Raw genomic sequence first — 26,632 nt, 5'->3', positions numbered from 1 at the left:
TAACCTATAGCAAGCAGATTTCTATTTACTGTATCTGTTAACTGAAGGATGAATCAGATTGGTTGCTGTGGGTTACTGGTCTTTCGCTATTAAAAGAAAGCTGTCATGAAAAAATGGAGACTACTGCTGATGAGCTTCCCTATTGAAAATATAGTTTCCTAGCTGTCATGCTAAACCCTCTGGCTTCAGTCCTTTTAGATTACTGATCTGAAACAAGTGTTCAGCTAGGGATTGTTGACTTTCTCCCTTCTTTTGGATTGGTATACCCATTTCTGGTTAATGGCTCCAAGAACTGAAACCAAAGAGTTGCCATGATAGCCAAGCAATTGACCTCTTTGAAAGGTATTCAGCAATGTTATGCGCGATAATAATAGTCAACTGCACTAGTCTTTAAGATACACAAATTCAAATCACCGAACAATAGACTGCATATAAAGTGCTCCGTGACTTTTCAATCCCACAATTGTTTTGTGCAAAAACATTCAATTATTACCGCACTCTATAATAATAAAAAAAAATGTAAATTAAAATCTCATTTAAAGTCCCAGGTAAATAAACGTTCCGTTGTGCAGGTGCTTTTTAACACAAATAATTTTAGTGCTGGATCCACTTTGTGCATATAGTGCTCTACATGGAATTGCATTCACCAGAATTTATTGACTAACTATCTCTCGAGGCACTATATGCACAAAGTGGATCAAGCATCAAAGTTATTTGTGTTAAAGAGCACCTACACAGCGGGACGGTTATTTACCTGGGACTTTTCAAATTGTTTAATGAGATTTTAATTTACTTGTTACGTTTGTTTTTATTAATGTAGAGTGTTGTAATAAGTTATTGTTTTTGCACTACACAATTGTGGGATTGAAAAGGCACTGAGCACTTTATACACAATCTATTTTTAGGTGATTGGAATTTGTGTATCTTTAAGACTAGCGCGGTTGACTATTAATATCATGGATGACTGAGTTGTATCACTGGTACACATCACAAATGCAGCAGTCAGTAGGTGTTGGGTACAACACCCAATATTCATTGGAAGAAACATATCTGGCGCAAAATCACTTACGCAATTTTTTTCAGCAATTTTAGCCACTGTAAATTAGCTCATGACAGGTTTTCCTTATTTAAACCAGTATGCCTGTTACCATTGTGAAAACTGATGCCTTCCCGATTAATGCTATAATGTAACAGTTTAGCTCACTATATTGTGTGATATTCACTAAATATCAATCTGTGCTTTATCAGTGTCAGCTCTTCACACTTTCCATAACTTTTCTGCTGTTTTGCTTCCTCAGGTCCAGACTTGGAATTCAGCATGCACGATGGTACAATCAGAGACTTGGCATTTATGGAAGGTCCAGAGAGTGGAGGCGCCATTCTGATCAGTGCAGGAGCTGGAGACTGTAATATCTACACCACAGACTGCCAGCGGGGACAGGGACTGCATGCGTTAAGTGGACACACAGGTATACGTGACACACAGGACATTATTTTTAATTCATTATTTGAGAGTTCTAGCCAGAAGAGTATTTGTACATCTTTTGCAGTCAAAGATTTGTTTGGAAATAATTCACTGATAAGCTGGGCACATGATTGTGTCATCTTATTGTCCTAACAGGCAAAACCTTGTTACAGTAACATAGTTCTCATTTTATTCCTTAATTTTCCTTTAAATACCTGGTGATTCTGGCAATCCCCCTTCTTTCTTTTTGCAATCTGACCGGGCCAAGGATGGAAGCAGATCACACCGCAATCATTTTCAGCTCAATCAATGCAGTATACGCTTGCTGGCATATTATTTCCCCTTTTCCCACAGAAATCATTTAATGCACAATTGTACAGAAATGTTCTAACATGTTTAATTTTCAATGTTCGTGTTATTAATGGTCACTACAGAAAACCTTTGGCCTGCACCCTTACATGATTTATGCAGATGGTACTTGAACTGGGCTGTGTATGAATGAACCCTCTATGATTAGCTCGTGGGAGGGTGAAACACGTTGGGGACGTGGCTTGGGATAAGACAAGCTGAAGCCGTTTTTCTACCCTTGGTGATTGGGCTGGCAACTGGTGTGTGTTTCCCTGTTCTTTTTGATAATCCTTTTCGGCAGGCTGGAAAAGCCCTATTGGATGCTGGCACCCAGCAGCATTGAAGCCGCTGAATTGTTGCATGTTTGTTACATAGTTACATAGTTAGTGAGGTTGAAAAAAGACATCAGTCCATCCAGTTCAACCTATGATATGTGTGTGTGTGTGTGTCCGCTTTTAACCGTACATTGTATACCCCTGTATGTTGTGGTCTTTAAGGTGTCCATCTAATAGTTTTTTTAAACTATCAATGCTCCCTGCTGATACGACTGCTTGTGGAAGAGAATTCCACATCCTTACCGCTCTTACAGTGAAGAACCCCTTACGCACTTTAAGGTTAAACCGCCTTTCCTCTAGTTTTAGTGAGTGGCCACGTGTCTTATTGTATCTCCTTTCTCTGAATAGTTTGTTCCTTATGCTCGGGTCACCAGTACAGTATTTGTACATTGATATCATATCCCCCCTCAATCGTCTCTTCTCCAGAGAGAATAGGTTCAGTGCTTGTAGTCTTTCCTCATAGCTGATGTCCTCCATTCCCCTAATTATTTTTGTTGCCCTTCTCTGGACTTTCTCCAGTTCCAGCACATCCTTCCTGAGGACCGGTGCTCAGAACTGGACAGCATACTCCAGATGTGGCCGGACCAGAGTCTTGTAGAGTGGGAGATTAATCTCTTTTTCTCTATCGCTCATTGACAGACGTAGTCCTCGGTGATACAGCACCTTCGGGTTATGTTGCCTCCACAGGAGTAGGACTAGACAGGAAATAAAATGCTCTGGCCACACCCTAGGGGCAGTCCCCGAGGGTATATCCTCTCTCTCTCTGCCACAGCAAATCAGTTTTTTTCTGTCTAGCTAGGAGTAAGGACCTAGATACCTTGCTGGGATCTTCGGTCCTGGCAGGATTTTTTTCTTAGAAAAGATTTTTAGACAGCTTTTTTTCTCCAGTGTTCCTGTGAGATCTTCAATCAAGAAAGCTGAACTGGGCGACGGGCTGGATGTTGAGATCCAGTGGTCACCCCAGTTCAGCCTACGAGCGCGTGCAGGCCATAGCTCCGCGCTGGGTCGGCCGCGACATAGTCCCACTGGACGGGGACTGACCCTGCGAGTTAAACGTCTCGCTGAAACGCCAAAGACCATGAGTCACGGCGTCCGTATTGGTCGACAGCCCTCCTACCTCGGTGGAGAGGGGTACTGTCAGGAGTTGGCGCCCGCCTGGTTCCGGTATGGTGAGTAGTATGTTCCCCTTTTCCCCCTGACGGGTCTTGTGGTGAACGCGGGCCCCTCTCTGTAATGGTAAGGATGGGTTCCCCTCTATCCTATAACATAGCACAGATCCCCCTATATTGAGTGTGATTTGTGTGTACAAAAAGCCAGCAGGCTTGGTTTGGGAGCTGACAATCTAATTACAAAGTATGTTTAAATAATTGTAATATGTGGCAGCACTGGAATCTTACTGTGTTACTAAAAGTATCCTACCTGTCAGAAGCCACAGGACAGGTATGCGGCTTGCCAGGTCATTCCTCCAGCTGAAGCAGGTCTCCCGACGGCCACGCGGTTCCGCCAGGGTTCGGTACCGCCGGTCAAACTGATCTCCATGAGAGAAAGATTTTACAATGCCTAGTTACTCTGCAGGACGCCGCTATGCTGTATCAGACCACCGTAGATCGCACGAGGCCGCCATTTTGGCGTAGCCTCGTGTCTGCAGCATGGGGGCGGCCATGTTTGAGGTGACTCAAACACCTCGTGGAGCTAGGGGAGGCGCCGGAAGGCGTGCAGAGGGGCGGAGCCGCCTCCTTTCTTCCCGGGCAGCCAGCCAAAAGACTTCCTGTTTGTGAAGACAGCGCTGTAACCTGTTGCAGTGAACTCTGAGCATCAAGTGGTGAGCCTGGGGGTCTATCTCTCTCTCTCTCGATCGATAGGGATCCCTAGCAGGTAACACTGAGGGGCTTTTGTGGCGCTGGGGGTCTGAAAAAAAAAACAAAAAAAGTTTTTTATTTAAGTTTGGATTGTATTTTCCGGGTAGTTACTGGAATAATCATGGACCCTGCCACACAAGTACCCCCACCTGTTTCCCTCGAGGGGGCCACGGGACCCGCCGGTGCACAGAGTATGGATGCATTTACAGCAGTTTTGGAGTCTATGGTGGCTCGGGTGGAGGCGGCCTGTCAGGGACGGGGGTCAAGAAAGCGACCCCCGCCTACCCCTATATTATCTGACACCTCTGACTCAGATTCAGAGATGGTCACTTCAGCTGCAGGTCCCTCTGCAAGGGCTGTTATCTCAGGTAAAGCTCCCTCAGACAGTGAGGAGGACGTTCATTCTGCCGCCATAATTCAGGAAGAAGCATTGGTGGACGCACTAGTTGTGGCGGTGCGGGAAACCTTAAGACTTGAGGTTTTACCGGCAGAGGCAACTGAAACAGAGATTCCCTTTGGTACTAACAAGCCCATCAAAACGGTGAAGGTTTTTCCTGTACCCAAGTGTTTTGGTAATAAAATTAAAGGAGAATGGGAGCATTCTAAGCGTACCTTTACTATTTCCAAGTGTATTGCTAGACGCTATCCGTTTGAGGAATCCCTCATTAAGAAATGGACGGTACCACCAGTGGTGGATCCACTTATTTCCAGGCTGAATAAAGCCACGGTTATCCCAGTGGAGTACACTTCGTCCTTTAAGGATCCGGTGGATCGAAAGATGGAAGCGGAGTCCCGCACTATCTTCTCCCTGATAGGGTCAGCATTTAGACCAGTAATTGTTATTGGTCTAGTTTCCCAGACACTAACGGAATGGGCGAGATTGGTACGCCAAGACCTTAGGGGAAAAGATATTCCCCAGGGAACATCTGATTTGATGGAACAGATTATACAAGGGCTACAGTTTGTCTGTGACGCAGCCTTGGATGCTACCCCCCTATTAGGGCATGCATCTATGTCAGCGGTAATCCTCAGACATGTGCTGTGGTTAAAATGCTGGTCAGCTGACCTAGGTTCCAAAAAGACCTTGACGAATCTTCCTTTTCAGGGGAATCGCCTATTTGGGGCCACCCTAGATGAAATCATTAAGGATGCCACTGGGGGCAAGAGCACTTTCTTGCCACAGGCTGCTAAAGCTAAGGGACCTCGCAACAAGCGAGGACCTTTCTTTACCGCCCATAAAGGGTTCGCACGCCCGGCTGGAACAAGCGGGAAAGGCAAGACTCCTCCAGGAGGGTTCAAGAAAGGCTGGTCGGACAAACAGAGGACCGACTCAGCCAAACCCGAAGCAAAGGATTACACAGCCTGAAGGTGCGCCCCCACCCGGGTTGAGGGTGGGGGGACGTTTTCACCGGTATTCAGGACATTAGATCGAGCATCGACTACTACTACCGGTGCGATTCTTCCCTTCCAACATTTAAGTACTACAGGGAGCGGTAGTCACCGTTCCCTGAACAGATCTTTTTCTTTACCTTTTCCTAAGATTAGTCTCAATTCCCCACAGGAATCGGATCTGGTTGACCAGACAGACCAAGAAGCCTCTAGCCGGGTGACTTCGGTCCCTGAGATTCAACCAGGAGAGATCACCATTCCTGATAGGAATCAGGTGTCGGATAAATGTGTGGGAACAGAAAACGACCAGACTTTGTCGGATGGTCGGGGCCAGATAGCTCTAGGGACGCCTGGTTCAAATCCCGTCAGTGCCAGTGGTCCTAGAAATTCTAGGCTGGCCTCGTCAAGCCGGCCTGGCCGACTTGGACTTGCTAGTCGCGGACGTTCCGTGGGAACTGCGTCTCAGGGAGTATCTGCGGTCTCGAGGACCAATCTACCATTGTGTTTTACAGTCGCTGGTTTTAATGGCCTGGCCATTGAGACCCAAGTACTGAAGGACAGAGGGTTGTCAGCTTCAGTCATTCCTACCCTTATTAAAGCAAGGAAAGCGACTTCCAGCAGAGTCTATTATCACACATGGAAGACTTATATCGCGTGGTGCGAATCTTTAGGATTTCCTCCACGTACCTATTCGGTGACTCGAATATTGGCCTTTTTGCAAAAAGGGGTTGAGCAGAAGCTAGCCTTGAGCACCATCAAGGGTCAAGTTTCAGCATTAGCAATCTTCTTTCAGAAACCTTTAGCTACCAAGTCCTTGGTGCGGAATTTCATCCAGGGGGTGCGGCACCTGGCTCCACCAGTCCGCGCCCTTACCGCCCTGGGATCTTAATTTGGTTTTGTCGGTTCTACAGAAACCTCCTTTTGAAAACATCAGGGAGATTCCCTTGCTTACTTTATCCCAGAAGGTGGCCTTCTTGGTGGCTATCACTTCTGCACGCAGGGTGTCAGAACTGGCTGCTTTATCATGCCAGTCCCCATACTTGGTGATTCATAGGGATAAGGTAGTACTCCATCCTAAGCCATCCTTTCTTCCTAAGGTGGTTTCAGATTTTCATCTGAATGAAGATATTGTACTACCTTCCTTGTGTACTCAGCCCAATCATCATCGGGAACATGCGTTGCATACCTTGGATGTGGTTCGGGCAATCAGGGTATACCTGAAGGCTACGGAATCGTTCCGTAAGACGGATTCACTTTTTGTGATCACGGATGGCCCCAGAAAGGGGTTGCCTGCATCTGCCGCGACTATTGCCAAATGGATTAGACAGACGGTGGTACGGGCTTATTCTATTAAGGGTCAGAGTCCTCTGTTCCCTGTTAGGGCGCACTCCACTCGAGCGCTCAGTACTTCCTGGGCCTTTCGCCATCAGGCGTCAGTGGTCCAGGTATGTAAGGCGGCCACCTGGTCGTCAGTACATACCTTTTACAAAATTTTATAAAATTGATGTGATGGCATCGGCGGATGCCTCATTTGGCCGCAAGGTTTTGCAGGCCGCAATTTGAGGAGACCGGTGGTCTACCTCGAGGGTTTTTTCTGTTTGAAAATTTTTTTTTTTTTGTTGAGTCTCATCATTAAGGATGAGCACTGTAAACTTCTAGTTGGCACCGGTTGGGCCTTCTAGATTTGGATTTGATTTCCATTTTCCCACCCCTCATTTGTGATACTGCTCTGGGACGTCCCGAAGGTGCTGTATCACCGAGGACTACGTCTGTCAATGAGCGATAGAGAAAAATGGATTTTTGTAAAATCTTACCGTAAAATCCTTTTCTCTTAGCTCATTGACAGACGTAGTACCCGCCCCTCTGTTTTTGAGTTGGGTTGGGTTAAATTCTCTAAACACTGCTTTTGTGACATAACTGATTTGCTGTGGCAGAGAGAGAGAGGATATACCCTCGGGGACTGCCCCTAGGGTGTGGCCAGAGCATTTTATTTTCTGTCTAGTCCTACTCCTGTGGAGGCAACATAACCCGAAGGTGCTGTATCACCGAGGACTACGTCTGTCAATGAGCTAAGAGAAAAGGATTTTACGGTAAGATTTTACAAAAATCCATTTATTTCTGGAGTGAATCCCCTTTTTTATACATCCCAGTATTCTGTTGGCTTTGCTTGCGGTGGCTTGGCATTGCATGCCACTGCCAAGCTTGTTGTCTACCAGTACCCCCAAGTCCTTTTCCATCCTAGACTCACCCAGAGGTTCCCCCCCTAGTGAGTAGCTTGCTTTCTGGTTTCTGGCCCCCAAGTGCATTACTTTACATTTTTCAACATTAAATATCATCTGCCATGTAGTTGCCCACCCCGTTATTTTTTTCAGGTCCGCTTGCAAGGTTTCCACATCCTGCATAGAAGATATTGGCAAGCCCAGTTTAGTATCATCTGCAAATACTGAGATTGTACTAGATATCCCCTCCTCTGGATCATTTATGAATAAATTAAACAGGATTGGTCCCAGGACAGAACCCTGGGGGACCCCACTTTCCACACCCGCCCAATCCGAGTACTCCCCATTAATCACCACCTTCTGTACTCTCCCCTGGAGCCAGTTCTCTATCCAGGTACTCACCTTATGGTCCATACCTACCTTCCTTAGTTTGTACAGTAAGCGTTTGTGGGGAACGGTGTCGAAGGCCTTTGCAAAGTCCAGATACACCACATCCACAGGCTTTCCTTTATCTAGGTGGCAGCTCACTTCATCGTAGAAGGTTAATAGATTGGTTTGGCACGAACGATTTTTCATGAATCCATGCTGATTTCTACTTATAATACCGTTTTCATTACTAACGTCTTGTATGTGGTCCCTTAACATCCCCTCCAAAATTTTGCAGACTACTGATGTTAGGCTGACCGGCCTATAGTTACCCGGGATATATCTCGGCCCCTTTTTAAATATTGGTACCACGTTGGCTTTTTTCCAATCAGCTGGCACCATACCCGTCTGTAAACTATCCTTAAAGATCAAGAATAATGGTCTGGCAATCACCTGGCTGAGCTCATTAAGAACCCTCGGGTGCAAGCCATCCGGTCCCGGGGATTTATTTATGTTAAGTTTCTCTAGTTTAGCTCTAAGTCTATCTTCTGTTAGCCATGGCGGCACTTCCTGGGGTGTATTATTTAGTTCGGCCTTACAAGCAAGGTTCGTGTAGCCCCCCGATTCTTTTGTGAAGACTGAAGAGAAGAAATTATTTAACACTTCCGCCTTTTCCCTGTCCTCAGTGGCCATATTTCCTTTATCATTTTTTATGGGGCCAATGTGTTCTGGCCTCGCTTTCCTACTGTTTATATACTTAAAGAACTTCTTGGGGTTCTTTTTACTCTCCTCCGCTATATGTCTCTCATGTTCTATTTTAGCCGCCCTGATTTCATCTTTACATTTCTTATTGCACTCTTTGTAATGCTTAAATGCTGCCAATGACCCCTCAATCTTGTATTTTTTGAAGGCCTTTTCTTTAGCACTAATATACATTTTTATGTTGGAGTTTAGCCACCCAGGGTTTAGTTTTGCTCTTTTAAATTTATTTCCCTGTGGAATGCACTGGCCAATCCCCCTGTTAAGTATGCTCTTGAAGCACTCCCATTTTTCCTCCGTGTTCTTTGTTCCCAGGGTTCTATCCCATTTGATATTTTCTAGCAGCGAGCGCAGTTTAGGGAAATTGGCTCTTTTGAAATTCAGTGTCCTTATATTACCCTTGTGTTTCCTATTACTGTAATTAATACTGAAACCAATTGACCTATGGTCACTGTTTCCTAAGTTGTCCCGTATTTCTATATCCGTGAGCAGGTCTGTGCTTGGAGTAACGCTCTCCATTGTTTCTTAGGGCCACAACCAAATATGGTTGCTCCATGTATGGATTTGTTTTAAAACAAATTATACAATATATATATATATATATATATATATATATATACATATGTGTGTGTGTGTGTGTGTGTGTATATATATATATATATATATATATATATATATATATATATATATATATATACTTTTTTTTTTTTTTTTTTATAACAAGCGTCATGCTAACCACTGCACAGAGCATCCCAGATGCTCCTCTTCTCAGGTCCCCTGCCGACGTTCTTTGCTCCTTCCTGCCCAGTGCCCACCATAGCAAGCTGCTTGTATGGGGGCACTTGTGCGGGCCCACTCCATTGACACACAAAGTGCTGCCTGTTTCTACCTCCCACTCCGTTCTCACTGGCTGTTATTGACATTGTCCCTGCGCCTATGAGGAGGGAGAGAGCCGCTGCTCTTGTGCACAGCGCAGAACCGAGATCAGACTAAGATAAGTATAAGGAAAGTGGGGGGCTGGGGGAGGAGCTGTACTCTGAATGCATTAGGGTACCTGCAGAGAATGCATTAAGGTAAAAAATCTTTATTCTTTAAAACCTCTTTAACATACTTGCCTATATTCGTCATGCTTCGTCAATAAGTTTCCTTTAAACGAGCTGTTTTTGTTTCAGGGCATATTCTGGCACTTTACACTTGGAGTGGGTGGATGATTGCGTCTGGATCCCAGGACAAAACTGTGCGATTCTGGGACTTGCGTGTACCAAGCTGTGTTAGAGTAATTGGAACTACGTTCCACGGAACAGGTACAGTATTTTTTTTTCTGTTCAGGTTTCTGACAGAGTGGGGAAGATTTAAAATTAATTCCTGGTTTTCTTTCTGTTTGTGACTCCCCTGCTAAAATTTCCCTTGCTTTCTGTCCCTGTGACACCCATACAAAAAAGTGTGTGTTCAATTTTCACCAGGACAAGCACAGGCAGCAATGAAACCATTGTCAGAAGTTTAACCGTAACCCTTCCTTACCTTACTAAAAAATGTGTTTTTATCTGTGTCCCTGTTGGAGACTTTTCCACTCACTTCCTGTATTGCCAGGAAGTAGAAGGAAATCTCCTCATTAGGGACAGTCAGCAGTAAAAACCATTCAGGGGCTTTAACCATTCCCTTCTATTTATTTTAAAACAAAATAAAAGGTTGGACTAGGGTTTGAGTTTATAGATCATGTAAACCACTTTCCCAATAAGCCAAAAGTAGTTCTCTGTTCCCTCTACAGTGTCTATAAATAGCTTTTGATATTTCCTAAAAAAAAAAAAAAACATTCTAATCCTAAAAATACACGGTTTCATATGGAATAGGATGTTACATGTAATCCAGCGCTGTAGTTTGTTCCTTCGTAACTCATGCAATATGTTTCTGTGCTTTTTAATGCTTTTTAGAAATTTCAAAGAACGGTTATTGTTTTTTTTTGAGGGGTTTTCTGTCTCTTGGCTTTGCTGCTATGTAATGAATTAGTGGTTATGTCCCTTTTGGCAGGGAGTGCTGTGGCCTCAGTGGCTGTGGACCCTAGTGGAAGACTGCTTGCCACAGGACAAGAGGACTCAAGCTGTATGCTGTATGATATAAGAGGAGGTCGTATGGTACAGAGTTATCACCCCCATTCCAGCGATGTTCGCTCTGTTCGCTTCTCTCCTGGAGCTCACTATTTGCTTACTGGTTCTTATGATATGAAAATTAAAGTGACAGATTTACAAGGTAGGTGCAAGTCTCTTTATTATAATTATTTTCCTGTTGCAGCAGTTTAATGCCTATGTGATCAGCGTCCTATTTGTTATTGGGCAATAATGTAAGTTTGATATGTGCTCGGAAATGACATAACACGATTACTGAATGCTGCGTCTAGGATGGTGCTAAGTGTACTCCACTGCATGGCGAGTGTGATTTACAAGCCACATCAATGTAGCACCAACATAGTTTACAGATCTTGAAGTGCATAGAATATCCTTATCAATCTGCAAATATCTGACTGGTCTCCACCAATTGACATGCTAATATATTTGTGTTTGTAGTAAGGAAGCGCTCAGAGGAAACCCACACAAAAAGGGGTGAGGGATACAAACTCCATGCTAGTATTATCCTGGTTGGACTAGAAGCCTACAATTCCAGGACTGCCAAACAGAATGAGGGTCCACTAATCCAGCATTGTGTATATTCCTCAGGTGATGCAGAGTCTGGAGTGAACAAATCATGACAGGCCTGATCCGATTTGAGAGGAAATGTACTGTATATTCAGCCAATGTGATAAGTATGCTTCCTGTAGTGGAGTAGCAAGGCTTCCTTGCTGAAACAAAGGCAGACTTGGCCCTACCCTTTTCCTGCTGGTCACCTTAGTGATTGGTTGTTTATTGACCAGTAAGATGGCTGAATAGAGGGTGTGGGCAGGCAGCATCTCTGTTTTAATTGGAAAAACAAACCTATCTTAAAGTGGAGTTCCACCCATTTTTGGAACTTTAGATCTATGTAATCCCCTTTAAAATGGCTTTTACCAATGGAAACTTTTTTTTTTTTTTTTTGCTAGTAAATACCTTAATTTCGGCTTTATTCCTCCTCACCTCACTTCCTGGTCCGATCGGCGATGACGTCATTTGGCGATCCGCAGTGTCTGCTGGGATGTATTCTATTCCAGAAATCTCGCAATAGCTGTATCTGTACTGAGCCGTGCCTGCCCCGCCTCCGCCCCGCCTCCGCCTCGCCTCCTCTAATTGAGTTGCATTGTATGAATGTATTAAGGCTGTTCTCTGCCCCGCCTCCGCCCCGCCTCCTCTCATTGAGTTGCATTGTATGAATGTATTAAGGCTGTTCTCTGCCCCGCCTCTGCCCCGCCTCCTCTCATTGATTTGTAAGAGGAGGCGGGGCGGAGGCGGGGCAGAGAACGGCCTTAATACATTCATACAATGCAACTCAATGAGAGGAGGCGGGGCGGAGGCGGGGCAGGCACGGCTCAGTACAGATACAGCTACTCCGAGATTTCTGGAATAGAATACATCCCAGCAGACACTGCGGATCGCCGAATGACGTCATCGCCGATCGGACCAGGAAGTGAGGAGAGGAGCAATAATGCCGAAATTAAGGTACTTACTAGCAAAAAAAAAAATAAAAAGTTTCCATTGGTAAAAGCCGTTTTAAAGGGGATTACATACAGCTATGTATTCCAACCTATTAAAAATGGGTGGAACTCCGCTTTAAGCTGTTTATTTCTATTGATAAAGCAATCATTTTGATATGCATGTCTTAATCTTGACTACTTGGGATATGCTGGATATCAGGTGAATGAACACTGTCCGAAAGAAAAAGCAGGTTTCCCTGCCCAGGCACACCCATCCCATCAAAGCTCAGCTAAGCCAGTTTTTTGTCCTTCGGTGATGGATGTACCTGTGAAATCTCTCTGAAGATTCATTTCTCCTGTTTTCATTGCCTGTTCTGCACACTCTTACTGGGAATGGGAATGGGAAGGCTTAATGCAGATCTGTCACCTACAGCCCTGGGGCCAAGAGGGAAAATACCTGGAACTCACATGCAGGAGAAGGGATCGCCTGTAAGGTTGCTGTTCAGCACTAGATCCCTGTGGGCATCTCTGGGGTACCGGTTTTCTGGTGAACTTGCTGGCTGCGTGCTATACAGTGATGCCCTGAGGGGAAGACTGCTCCCTGAAGGCCCTGTGGGGCAGTGCCCACTGTGGGAGATGAAGATTGGGCCTGGGGCTGTGACGCGGTACCATGTGTGGCAGTTCCCTGTGTCCTCCTGTGTTTGGGGCACCTGGTCTGTTTGTGTGCACTTCAAAGTGATACACTGCCCTAGCAGATAATGTGTGATGATGTCAACTTACGGGTCTGCACAGCGGCCATTTTGATTTCCTTTGGACAGTTTTTCATTCCTGTCTTTGTGAAGTGGGGTGACTTTCCACATAGGTGCCAGTCATTTTCAGCCTTCTCAGCTGGGTAGCTGTTCCCTTTCCTGGTGTTACATGCCTATTAACCTGCAGCAACCCATGGCACTGTACATGCAAAGAGGTGAGGGGGGGACGATAGGGTCTGCTCTATAGTCCCCCTTTCCAGTGGGGGGAACCCCATGCATATTTTGCCTTTGATCTGAAATGGTTCCCTTTAAAGGTCAGATTAGTTCTGAATCCCTGCTCTTATCTGGTATTTTCTTCAGTTTCAGGCGCACAATCCTTCAGTTTCAGGCGCACAATCCTCTAGTTGAAGGGTTTTCTGGGAACCTTCTCAGTTGGATGGCTTGAAAGACTCCATACGGCAGCATTTCAGGGTGGGCAACATGTCTGTCCATATGATGTGGATCCTATGGCTGGGTTGTCGGTCTTAAACTGGTAATTTTGCCTTGTTTTATCCACAATCACCTTTTGGGTAAAGGCATCCAAGGACATCCCAAACAAATAAATAATAAATAGAAAACCTCCATATACAGAATCCTATACCCACAGTCGATCCAGAGGGGAAAAAAAACCCTAAAGCATGGTCCATATTGCTTCAGTGGGGGAAAAATAAATTTAGGAATGCATCAATCTCCTTTTTTATGATTTTTTTTTTTTTAAAATCAACTGAGCTTTCTTACGCCTATATGCCACCTCTTGGTGGGTGGACTTTAACGCCAAGGGCCTGCATATATGCAATCCTATGTAAACACTTTTTTTGTGCTGGGAGCGCGCAGGGCTGCATTATAAGTCCATACGTCTCTTTTAGGTTTATGATCTACCAGAACACCTAAATCCTTATTGACCATATACTCCCCATAAAAAGTATGATACATACATGTTTTAGCCCCCTTTACCTATATCAACATTAACCCTTTCGCTGCCAGAGACGTTTTTGCATATTTTTTTTTTTTTTGCACACATGCTTAAAAAAAAAAAAAAACATTATATATTTTCCGAAAACAGACACCTCGGAGAATAAAATAGTGGTAGCTCCAATTTTTTGTTTACGCAATATTACCGCAAAGGTCTGGGAAACAAATAATTTCAGTAAAAAATACAGTTAAGTTAATTTTAACACAAATTCAATAAATTACTCCTATTTTTTTTGGGGGGTGGGGGGTATAAAAAATGGAGTTGCACCAAGTAAATAGATACCCAACATGTCAAACCTTAAATTTGTGTGCGCTCATGAAATAGCAACAAACTTCAGTACCCTATTATTTCCATAGCCGACACTTTAAAAGCTCTTTATAGGTCATCAGTGTAGCGTTAAAAAGGAGGTCTGGTGCTAGAATTATTGCTCTCACTCCGATCGCATTGCCCTACATTCTTTTCTGGGTTTGCTGGCTGGGTACACAGAGAGGCGGACTCGGAATTGATGTCAAACACGTCGCTTTCCAGGTCAGCAACAAGAAAGGAAGGAGAGAGGACGTGTTTATTCTGCTCCCTTCCTTTTACCAGTGCCACCTGCTATGTCGGTCCCAGGCCCGCAGATGGGCAAGCGGAACCTGAGATACATGGCAGGATGGTGGTGCCATTACCGGGAGTGTGTGGAAGCAACAGGGCAGCAACGCAGCGGCCGAATGCTTCCATCTGACAGGCAGGAGTCATCACACAATGTGTTTTGGACCCCCCCCGGCTGTCCATGCGATGTACAGACCTGGCAGCGAAAGGGTTAAACCTCATTTGCCACATAGATGCCCAGTTAAACAGTGCATTAAGGTCTGCTTGTAGGTTGGAGATAACCTGTAAGGACGTAATTCCACTACATAGTGTTGTGTCATCTGCAAACACAGAAATGGTTTCCTATAATCCTAAACTCTTTATCATTTATAGATAGGCCAAAAAAGTAAGGGTCCCAACACTAAACTAGCTTAGTCTTCGACACAATACAGGCAAACGTGCTGTGGTTTCGCAGTAAAAATGCCTGTTTCCTTGATCCCAGGTGGAGTCTTTGAGGTCGCTGGAAAGTCCTTTTGATTCATGTCTGCATGAGGGTGCTGGGGAAGATGATTGTTGCCTTTGATGAAGTCCTGTATGCTGAGTTTCACTCCTGGACTCTTCAACTCAATATCCTGTCGGTATGGGACAAGCATCAGAAGTCGTTGAATCTGGCAATGCATCTGACTCCCAAGACAAAGTTGACTCTGGAATGGTGAACTTCCATGCAGATGCTGGAAAATCTTTCCTTCCAATGGTTCCAAAGGTTTTGATGGATACCAGTTTGTTGGGTTAGGGAGGTGTTCTGGAGAACCTCTTGGTTCAGGAAATTATGATTGTGGGAGGAGTGGAAGTTGCCCATCAAGATCCGACAACTTAGGGCTATTTGTCTGGCTCTCCTACACTGGTATATTTGCCTTCAGTATCCACCATCAAGGAGGGAGAAAAAAGAAATAAGCAGGTCTGGTCTTGTCCTGGGCAGAACCTCATGTTCCAGCCTCTTCTGCTGTACACATTCCTAGTGTGGACAATTGGCAGGAGACTTTCTCACTCTTCAACAGCTGAACCAAGGAGAGTGGGCCCTTCACTCTGAGGTTTTAGCAGAGATTTTGGGAGATGCTGGATGTAGATGTAGTGGTGTTCAGATTTAACAAGTTGGACAGGTTTTGCATGCTAAACCAGGGATCCTTGGGTGTTTGTCGTGGATTCCCTGGTTATTCCTTGGAATTAGTTCTCCTGGATATATATGCATTTTCTCTACTGCAGCTTCTTCACCGGCAGGATAGGGAGGAGGTCCTTACAGTGATTCTGATTGCACGTACATGGTTAATAAGGTATGATATTGTAAATCTCTTGACAAAGTAGCCTTGGGCTTAGGATTGTTGGCCTTGTTGCTGTGTTTCCCACTCATCATGTTCAGTGTTTTGTGACATCCCAAGTAGATATGAAGATACCCTGTGCCCTGTGATGTATATTCTAACATAGTTGTACGTAGTAGAGGGGCGTGTCCATATGTAGAAGGTCATGTAGAACGTCCCAGTGAGCTGCGCCACAGAATCCTGATCCATCCTTCACTCCTGAGCGATATCCTACCATGTGGGCTGCTGATAACCAGGTAGGGGATTCCCCCTGATCTCCCTATGCCATCCGAAAGGATATCCGCCAAGAAACCGCTGCCTCCTAGGTCTCGGAGTTCAGCAACAGAGACACGTGCAGCGGCCATTTTACTTCCTGAGGCTGACCAGGCAGAGGCAGCGAGAGCGAATCTGTGGAGTCTGTTTCTGGATATGGCATCTGACATGGGAGACCCCTAACAGTCTACGGTTTCCGGACCTCCGGAGAGTGACTCCTCCACTGCGGTCATCCTGGATGCTATAGAGCAGGGGTGGGGAACCTTTTTTCTGCCAAGGGCCATTTGGATTTTTGTAACATCATTCAGGGGGCGTACAAAATGATCAACTTAAAAATTTGCCTGTTCTATTTGGTCAAACATTTAGTTAACTCACCCCTAATGTGATGGCTGGAACTGCTTCTCTTTGGTGAGGTGTGTGTGATGTTAGCTGATATTGATGATGTTGCTACTCGCAACTGGTTTTCCAGGTTTGCATCGGTCAGTCTGGAGCTCAGTCAACTCTTTGCAATGGTAAGTTTTGAAAAGAAGGCTGGTACACTGCTGGCTGGTACAGCTGTGGGTACTGCTGGCTCAGGCTGGTACTGTGCTGTGGGTACTACTGGCTGGTACTGCTGTGGGCACTGCTGGCTGGTACTGCTGGCTCAGGCTGGTACACTGCTGGCTGGTACTGCTTGCTTGTACTGCTGGCTCAGGCTGGTACACTGCTGGTTGGTACTGTTGTGGGTACTGCTGGCTTAGGCTAGTGCTGCTTGCTGGTACTGTGCTGTGGGTACTGCTGGCTGGTACTGCTATGGGTACTGCTGGATGGTACTGCTGTGGGTACTGGGGGCTCAGGCTGGTACTGCTGGATGGTACTGCTGTGGGTACTGCTGGCTCAGGCTGGTACTGCTGTGGGTACTGCTGGCTCAGGCTGCTACTGCTGGGTGTTAATTCTGCGGGAACTGCTGGCTTAGGCTGGTACTGCTGGCTCAGGTTGATACTGCTGGATGGTACTGCTATGGGTACTGTTGACTCAGGCTGGTACTGCTGGATGGCACTGCTGTGGGTACTGCTGGCTCAAGCTTGTACGTCTGGGTGGTAATGCTCTGGGTATTGCTGGCTCAGGCTAGCACTTCAGGTGGTAATGCTCTGGCTACTGCTTGCTCAGGCTGGTACTTCAGGTGGTAATGCTCTGGCTACTGCTGGTTCAGGCTAGTACTTCTGGGTGGTAATACTCTGGGTACTGCTGTGTGTGTGCGTTTCTGGCGGAAAATGCTGACTAGAGAAGAGCAGCACCGCGCTGGATGAAGAAAAAGCAGATGCTTATGGTCTCCTGTCTCCTCACAGGCAGGCAGAGTGCACTCGATATCACTTCGCCTGTGACTCACACTGTCAGGACCGAGCCAGAACTATTAGGAAAACATTGGCTCCGTTCTGACATCATACACAGGCTCAGCGGCACAGGTTGGGGGGGGGGGCGGGGGGCCCGGACGCAATGATCTTGCAGGCCGCAGGTTCCCCACCCCTGCTATAGAGGCTAGTAAAACTACCCTGAGTGCAGCCTCATCAGACAAGACCAGAACAAATTTAGAGGGAGGGTTTCAGCGTCAGAGGCTCGCATATAGGAAATTGAGGATGCTGCTGGCACTTCCAGGCACAACATCTGAGCTACAAAACACATAGAAATTCCTAATGGCGAGATCAAAGGATGCTGAAAACCGCCTGCGCAGGAATAATGTGAGAGTGGTGGGCCTCCCAGAGGACTCTGAGGGGGCTAATCCTGCTGTTTTTGCAGAGGGGTTTTTCAAGGACATCCTTAATCTGACCCAAATATCTTCTTCATAACATAGTGGAGCGTACACACAGGGTTCCGGCGGGGCCTAGGCCAAAGGGAGCACCACCCAGACAGTTACTGGTGCGATTCCTCAATTATCGCAATCGAGACCTCATCCTAGCTGAAGCAGGGAAACAACCGCAGCTTAAATATGAAAATACCACCCTGCATTTCTTTCCTGATTTCTTTCCCGATTTCTCTCCCGAGCTTTAGAGGTGTCGGAAAACATTTGTGAATGTCAGGAAACGGCTGAGGGAGAAGGGGGCTCACATATGGCATGCTGTACCCGAGTAAGTTACGTGTGGAGCATATGGGATCGGTGAAGTTCTTTGAGAAACCGTGAGATGCCTCTAAATGGCTAGATACCCTTGCTTGATCCTCATGCACTTTGCAGCTATATTCCTCATTACTGTCAGGGCCCTCCTTTGACGGCTGTTAGAGGAGGGGTGTTGTCTTGCGAGGGCCTGCAACGGAGCTATCCCTCAAGCTCCATGTTATGTGTCAAGTCAGAAATGTTCCCCCTTTTTGATGCAGCTTACCTAAATCTTCTGTTACAACACCTAATGCGGGATCTGAGTTCTTCTTTAGAGTCTTGGAGCGAACAGACCCTAGAACTTTGCATTCCTCCCATTTATCTTCTGTGGCGTACATGCACTGACTCCGAAGCGGAACAGTTCAGGCCTCCAGCCAGTTTTGATATACCATGTTTGTTATGCTGGTGAGACAGGGAATGACACTTTTTCAGTTGGGGAATTTTTTTTCACTTAAGTTGCAATTTTTCTATTGTTTTTGTGTTATTTTTTTTTTCCCAGTTTTTGACACTCTATTGGAGAAGGGTGCATTCACGTTTTGTGCACTCTCTTACCCTTCTCTGGACACTACCTTCTTATGTAGAGAAATGCTTTAGCATGACCGGTGGCACGGTATGGCTCTGAGGATCTACGGAGGTATTATGCCCCCATCTAGTGGTTATTTTAGGACCTGCGGGTATATCTGTAAATATTAGGGTTTTCTCCTGGAATGTCAGGGGTCTCAACTCAAAATATAAATGCCTCTAGTGTTTAAATACATAAAATCACACCGCCCTCAAATCATTTTTCTGCAGGAGACTCATTTGACAGGAAATAAAATACTGGCTATGCGCCGTCCTTGGATCCAGTGTGCCATACATGCTACATTCTCTTCGTATGCCATAGGGGTTTCGATTTTGCTTCAGAAGTCTCTGCCTTGCTCTATAGACACAGTGATAACCAATCCTCAGGGTCGCAATGCAATGGTGATTATTGAAATTCATTCCCATCGTCTGGCGCTGGTGAAGATGAATATTCCTCCTCCATTTTCCAGTGTCATTCTATATGAAATGTTGGGAAAGCTAGCACCTCATTCCCCTTACAGGCTGTTGATTGCAGTTGATTTATCTCAGTGGACAGAGACAGCTGGCTTCACTGAAATATGGAGGTGGAAGCACCCCATGGACAGAGGTTACTCATAAATATCCCCCTGTGTTTCACTCTTCATCCAGAATAGATTTGGCTTTTGCCAATGAGGATCTATTATGCATGGTGCAGGATGCTACTTACCTTCCTGGGGGAGTATCGGACCACACCCCGCTTCAGATTACCTTACAGATTGGGGGCCATGGGTCAAAGAGGTCTTGGAGACTGTCCCCTAGATGGGTGGGGGAACCTATGGTGGAGGAAAGATTTAAACCACACATAGATTCGTTCTGGCAGATAAGTGAGGGGTCAGTTATGGGTCAGATTGAATAGTACGCTTTCAAGGCCTCTTTCAGAGGGATAATATATATCTGCTATTAAGGCAGCAAGGGAGGAACATAACCACATGCTGGCAACCCTGCAGGACAAGGAACAAGAATGTGCAAAGGCACATGCCAATACTCCTTCTCCTGATACCCTGGCAGAATTGCAAGTTGCTTGGAGAGATTTGCATCTTCACTACCAGGACATAACCCACTGCTCCAAGAAAAGGGGTGTGGAACGGTATTTTGAATAGGGAGATAAAAATGGGAAGTTGCTAGCATTACTAACAGATCAGGATAACTCTGAGACAGTAATTTAATGAATTTCCTCTTAATCTAGTTCATTACTTACAGACAGAGAGGACATTTTACAGACATTTGTCTTTTTTTTTTTTTTCTTTTTTTACAGAGATCTTTACTTGCCTATTCCCCCTTATGCTATAGAGGACCTGTTGGCTGTTATAAATCCCTTGAGTCTACCTTTAATACCTAAATAGATCAGGGACACTTAGAAGCCCCATTTAGGGAGGAGGAGGTGATGCGTCCAATATGTTCCTTTCCGAATGGGGAAGGCGCCTGGTCCAGATGGATTACCGATAGAATGGTATAAACATTATGCGAAAGTTCTCTCTCCAAGATCACTGAAGCTATATGCAGAGTGCTTTGAAACTAACTCCCTCTCCTCCTCCTTTTATGAGGCACACATAGGGTTGTTGGCCAAACCAGACAAGGATCTTACTAAATGCTCTTCTTATAGGCCTATCACTTTACTTAATCTAGATTTCAAAATCCTCACTAAATTGCTAACTAATAGACTCATGCCTGTCCTGAAGCATTTAATCTTCCCTGACCAGATGGGCTTCATGCTGAAAAAAGCCACGGATATTAATCTGTGCAGGGTTTTAGGCATAGGCAACTAGGGCAGGAGGTATCCAGCGGAGGGGTTCTTGTTTTTCTGGATCTGGAAAAAGCCTTTGATTCAATAGATTGGCAATATATGTCCACAGTGTTAGAGGCTTATGGGTTTGGTCCCAAGTTCAGACAGTGGATAAATATATTTTATATCATAACCCGACTGCAGCCAATAAACTCAATGGTCTGACCTCTGAGTTCTTCCTGGTTAGACGGGGTACCAAACAAGGGTGTCCAAATTCCCCTGGACTTTTTCCCCCCGCTAATCGAGCCTCTGGCTATTGCACTGGGGGCCTCACCCGGGGGAAAAGGGTTGGAAGCCTGACAGAAAAGGTAGCATTATATGCAGACGATATGGTACTGTTTTTGAGGGACTTTGACTGTGGCGTTATCCATTTTGAATTCTTTTGCTTGGCTTCTCCGGGTTAAAAGTGAATTGGAGTAAATCTCAAATTCTTTCTTTAAAGGTGCCTTCTTCGCCCGGCGGGGTTGTGGCTAATTGTCCTTTACAGCGGGTAGACAGAGTTAAATACCTGGGCATTCGTATTTCTTATTCAGTCTCCGATTTTGTTACCTTGAACGTGACTCCTCTAATACAGACATTGAAATGTGGCAAAATCTACCCTTGACACTTTTTGGAAAAGTTAACCTATTAAAGATGAAGTTCCTGCCATTATTCCTGTATATATTCCGTAATTCACCGGTGTGTATTCCGAGGTATATATTCCAGAACATTGATAGGCTGGTCTCCACTTTCTTTATGGAATAGAGGAAATCCCAGGATTAAATTACAGGTTCTCCAACAACCATGGAAGCAAGGGGGTTTTGCGGTGCCAAACTTCTTTCGCTATTACCTGGCAGGACAACTAGTGTTCTCACATCGGTGGCTGACCCTCCCAGAGGATGATGCGGCAGTTGCACTGGAAGCTGCGTAGTGGGCTCCTACGAGGCTCTGTCCCCATCTCCTGCTCAGAGGCTTCAGTGCCCCTTTACCCCATACTAATTCTATGAGAGGAATCATTAGAGCTTGGGTGGTAGCAGACAGGGCAGGCTCTGGAAGCACACAGGCAATATCACCTCATGCCCCATTGTGGAATAACCCTCAGTTTCCACACTTGTTTAAATTCCCAGATCCCATTATATGGACCAAATATGGTATTAAGAGGGTAGCAGATGTAGTTAAGAATGGCACACTTCTACAGTTTTATGTCATGAAATCCACAATCAATCTACCGAACTCCCATCTGTTTAGATACTTACAATTGCAACATGCTTACAATTCACTATTTGGTACCTCACCAATTACATTGCAAGAGAGTGATATTAAACTATGCTTAGAAATCATTCTTTGGGTAAGGCATTGTCTAATATGTATAAGCAGTTGTTTAGAGATGCACATCCTTGAACCTTGCAGAACAGCTTGGGAAAGGGTATTTCCCCAGATGTACAGTGATGACTGGGACTCAGCTAGAGATCATCTAATTAAATTTTAATTTCTTCATCGTATTTACCTTACCCCAGCCAGATTGGCTAGAATTTTTCCATCCCAGTCATCCTGTTGTTGGTGGTGCACCTCATTGGGAGCGCATTTCATTCATATATTCTGGGAATGTGTGGCCATACAGAAGTTTTGGCTGGAAGTGGCAGAATGCATTGAGGAGGTTTCTACTCTCTGCATTAGGCCCAGTATTGAAGTGTGTCTCTTGGGTTTGCTAGATGCTCCAAATAGAGGAGTACGTACACTGCTGACTGTTATTTTTCTATGCTAGGCAGGCATGGAAGGGGTTTGTAAATAAAGCATTTCCCTTTTATAAGCCTACCTATGCCAGTAGGGGTATACCCAATAAATTCAAGAAGGTATGGAGCGGATGGACAAAGAGTACCTCTACAATGTCCTATTTAATATGGGAGTAGTTGGAAAGTCTTTGCTTCTGTTCATGAGATATATTGTTTTGACTGGATAAATATGTGTCTACAGTTATGTTCACTGTATATGCGTTTCGATCTGGCATTGTCCAATTGTCTCAAGTCAGAAATTTTCCCCCTTTTAATGCAGCTTGCCTACACTGGCGCTGACAATCCAATCATGGTCAGCGCCAGTGTTGTCTCCTTGGTGTGGCGTTTTTTTTAAGAAGACCAATAAGGTCGGGATAAGGAATTGCAGAGTATCATACGTACCTGTAAAAGATGGGAAAGATGTATTGTTCATTTACTCATGTAACCTCTGAGCTGTATTGGGTTTTGTGCCTTTTGTGCTGAAGCTTTGTTTATTTTATTATTAGTCACCTAATGCTCAGACTATTTTGAATGTCTGTCGGATTTTTGTTTTTGTACTGTTTATAAAATAACAAAAAGAATTTATAGTCGCTGTTTCCTGCGATGTACTCCAAGAAAATGATTTTACATATAAACCACAAGTTCCAGTTTTTCACTGATGGTAACCTTAGCTAAAGTGTTATTAAATGCACAACAGTAAAATCAGTCTGTATATGTAGTAAAGCACGCTTGTTATACTCACGGCAGAACCTAAGGGAATAATCCTGTGCATTGTGTAAAAAGGCTGATCCTTTGTCCTCTGATCCTCTCCTGCTTCCAGGGCCCCTAAACCAGGGCTTGACAAATTTGCTTGAAATCTAGGAGCCAGCTAAAAAAGTTAGGAGCCAGTTTTGTTTCGCGAATGCCGAATCTCTGGCTGCCATACACACGGGCCAAATAGTGGCCAGTTTAATGAACCGGCTGATGTTGCCCCGGCCTGCGGCCCGTGTGTACTTGGCTTGATGGTGTGATGGGCAGTGGCTCACTAGGGAAGGACAGTGCAGCAAGTTGGAGGCGATAGGAGATCCAGTAACTCATACCACCTTAGACCCCTTTCACACGTGCATCTCCGCTAAGCAGAATCCGCTTGCTCAGCAGGGATTTCTCCGCTAATCCCCACTGAGCAGGTTGATGACAGGTCTTTTCCCCTTTGCTATGCAGAGCGAACATGGACACAGTCACACTTTCCTCTATGGGGCAGTCAGATGGAAATGGATTGCCTGTCCATTTCAATCCAATGCCATCTGATTCGATCCATCGGACGGATGGAAAGTAGGACCACCATCCGTCTGTTTTTGGCCAACAGGATCGGATGGCAGTGGTTGTCAGCAGACATCCACCACTCTATAGAGTAGACTGGAGGGTCTGATCAGGTCTGCCTCAAAAACTGACAGGCAGACCTTATCAGACAGCCTATGTGAAAGGGGCCTTCAGCTGTGTGGCATGACAGGGAGAGAATAAAAAATGAATTTTAATGGAAAAAAAAAAATGAAATAATAGAACTGTGTCCATCTTTGTGGGGTTGTAAATGGAACGGAGGCTGTCCCGACCAGCTGCCTCACACTCCCTGTCCACTCACTGGTAAGGACCGGATGCTAGATCAAGCCCTCAACAACTTCAACCTCTTCACCGAGCAGAGAAAACAGGCAGGGGAAACCCTCAGCGCCGCCAGTGACTGATTGTTGCAGCCCTGGCCACCAAAGAGGGCGCCAGTTCCCCAATGTAAGCATCTCCCTACAGCAGGCCGCAAAGCCGCAGCCTCAATAACCGGCCAGTGCGGCATCTTAGTCTGCGCACCTGCGTGTGGGGGCTGCATGGGGACAACAGACATCCCAATCTGCAAAAACTCATATTAGGGAGGTGGCAAACTCATTTCAGGGAGGTGGCACTCAGCGCCCCCCCACCAATTTAACACAACTAGAGGATGATCAAATTAAATGGAATCCGCATACAGAGGTTTAATTCTTCTGAGAGAGATTAAAGGAACACTCAACCACCATGACCACTTCAGTGATTTGAAGTGGTCATGGTGGTAAGAGTCAGAAACACTGCACATGCTGGGATATTTACAGTTATGTGCTGGGGGCTAGTTGCAACCCTAGCGCATGTGACTTCCTGCTGGCTGGTTCACGGGTGGCTGGTACTGCTGGTGGGTACTGCTGGTAGTTACTGTTGGCTGGTACTGCTGGTGGCTACTGCTGGCTGGTATTGCTGGCAGAGAGTGTGAGGAGCGGCGCTGGAGGAAGCATGCAGGGCTGATGCTTCCTGTATCTCAGTCTCCTCACAGGCGGAGTGCATTTGATATCACTCTGCCTGTGAAAGGACGGAGCCAGAACCTATATAGTAGGCATCGGCTCTGTTTTGACAGTTGAAACAGAGAGCTTGGATATCACTTGCCGGGTGTCGAGGAGCCACAGCCTGCATGCGGGAGACTTGGGATGTCTGGGAAAAGACACCTGCTGCAGTGTAGCTCAGGCACCAGGCCGCTAATTCTAGTCGCCAATGGGACCTGGTGCCTGGGGTTTGTCGAGCCCTGTCCTAAACCATCTCTGGATAGTACAGAGGCTAGGGGACAAGCTGCACATGCTCAGTTTGGTGTGTATAGCTAGAGTTTTTTTTTTTTTTTGGGAGACTGCATGTGATCAGCACTGTCCAGACAGAGGGTCAGGGGTCCTGCATCCTCATAGGACAATCATAGGAGAATGAAAACCAGACACTGATAGTCACAAGAATTTAGCAGTTTATATGTACTAAAACTATTACATTGTCATGTTCTGTGTACTGTGGGGAGACCAGATAGTGTAAATCCAGGGTCCTTGGTTTAGTAACACTTACATTTTTTTTAACCTATTTCCTCATTTATAGATTTAAATTGCCAAGATTTGTGGCAGATCTGCTTTAAGAGTAAATTCTGAGATGTTTTATTGTTTCTTACCTTGGTTTACTTTACCTCATTTTTTTGCAGGTGACCTTACGAAGCCTCTTCCAATCATTGAAGTGGGGGAGCACAAAGACAAGGTGATCCAGTGCCGCTGGCATACACAAGATCTCTCCTTCCTTTCATCATCAGCTGATCGGACTGTATCCTTATGGACTTACAATCCTTAGTCATAGACTTATGAAAGTATCACATGGCTGTCTTCAAAGAGGCTAATGTCACATTTCCTATCTGGTTGCAATGGTTTTGCTTTTATTGGTTTAACGCCGAAGCTGCCAGAGAGGTGTGTCATTCTATGCTTGTACCCAGCAGCAACTCTTAGTACCAGCATGCTTTTAGTGGAAATGAAATGAAGGATCTGCAGAGGTGAAGCATGTTGTCACAAGCCTCCATATTCTGGTGGATGGGATGTTATGCTGACTTTCTAGCTCCTCTCTCAAAACAAGCTGCAAAAGGACATGGTTGCACTGTGGCAGGAAACATATTTTTCTTTACTTTAAAAGGAGAGCAAAATCACATTTTAAATATTGTCAATTATTCTATTATCTAGTTGATTAATTCATTTGTATTACCTTCTCACCTCTCTGGCAGCAGAAAAGGTCATATTGATTTTACTGCAGAAGGTCCTGTAGCATTTTCCCTATAGTAATCTATTTTAGTAAAAGGTATGACCAATGCTAGTATGCACTAAATACATTATGGTCCCCTCATATACGGATATCCTTTCTTCACTTATTGCTCAGTCACTGAACTGGAAGGCAGTCAATTATGTGTGACATCTGTTGTTTTGGGTTGGTGAATCACAGTAGTGAAGGAAGTATAAGGATGACGCATCCACACATGCACCTTTAAAAATCCCAGTTCTTTTTGTTCTGTCCTGTCAGATTCCATTAAAATTTGACAGTTGCCACCTGCTGACAATTGAAGGAAAACTGTACCTGAGGAAGTATAGGGACTGTTGGGGCTCGTTTAGACGTGTGGACAGGGAAAGATAACAGCCAGAACCGTGGATATAATGTCCCCCAACTGCCCCCCTGAACAAAGACATGCAGTTGCTCAGGGTTGTATGCATGCTCAGACAAAAATGAAACCCTCT

The 26,632-nt window shown here is 45.2% G+C and overlaps 1 protein-coding gene across 1 annotated transcript in view; it reads left to right on the top strand.

Moving 5' to 3' along the window:
- WDR47 (WD repeat domain 47) overlaps nucleotides 1-26,384 on the top strand; it is a 153,840-nt gene extending 127,456 nt beyond the window's left edge. Inside the window, exons 12-15 of the mRNA XM_082264966.1 lie at nucleotides 1,299-1,469; nucleotides 9,913-10,044; nucleotides 10,769-10,987; nucleotides 25,564-26,384. Of these exons, the coding sequence (XP_082121092.1) occupies nucleotides 1,299-1,469; nucleotides 9,913-10,044; nucleotides 10,769-10,987; nucleotides 25,564-25,706 (665 nt within the window). The 3' untranslated portion in view covers nucleotides 25,707-26,384. The remainder of the gene's footprint in view (nucleotides 1-1,298; nucleotides 1,470-9,912; nucleotides 10,045-10,768; nucleotides 10,988-25,563) is intronic.
- Nucleotides 26,385-26,632: the final 248 nt, after the last annotated feature.

The sequence above is a fragment of the Pelophylax lessonae genome, assembly GCF_965119305.1.
Source record: "Pelophylax lessonae genome assembly, chromosome: 8".
In the NCBI taxonomy this organism is placed as follows: Eukaryota; Metazoa; Chordata; class Amphibia; order Anura; family Ranidae; genus Pelophylax; species Pelophylax lessonae.
The sequence above is the reverse complement of the archived record's forward strand: the minus strand, read 5'-3'. Positions and strand labels throughout refer to the sequence as shown.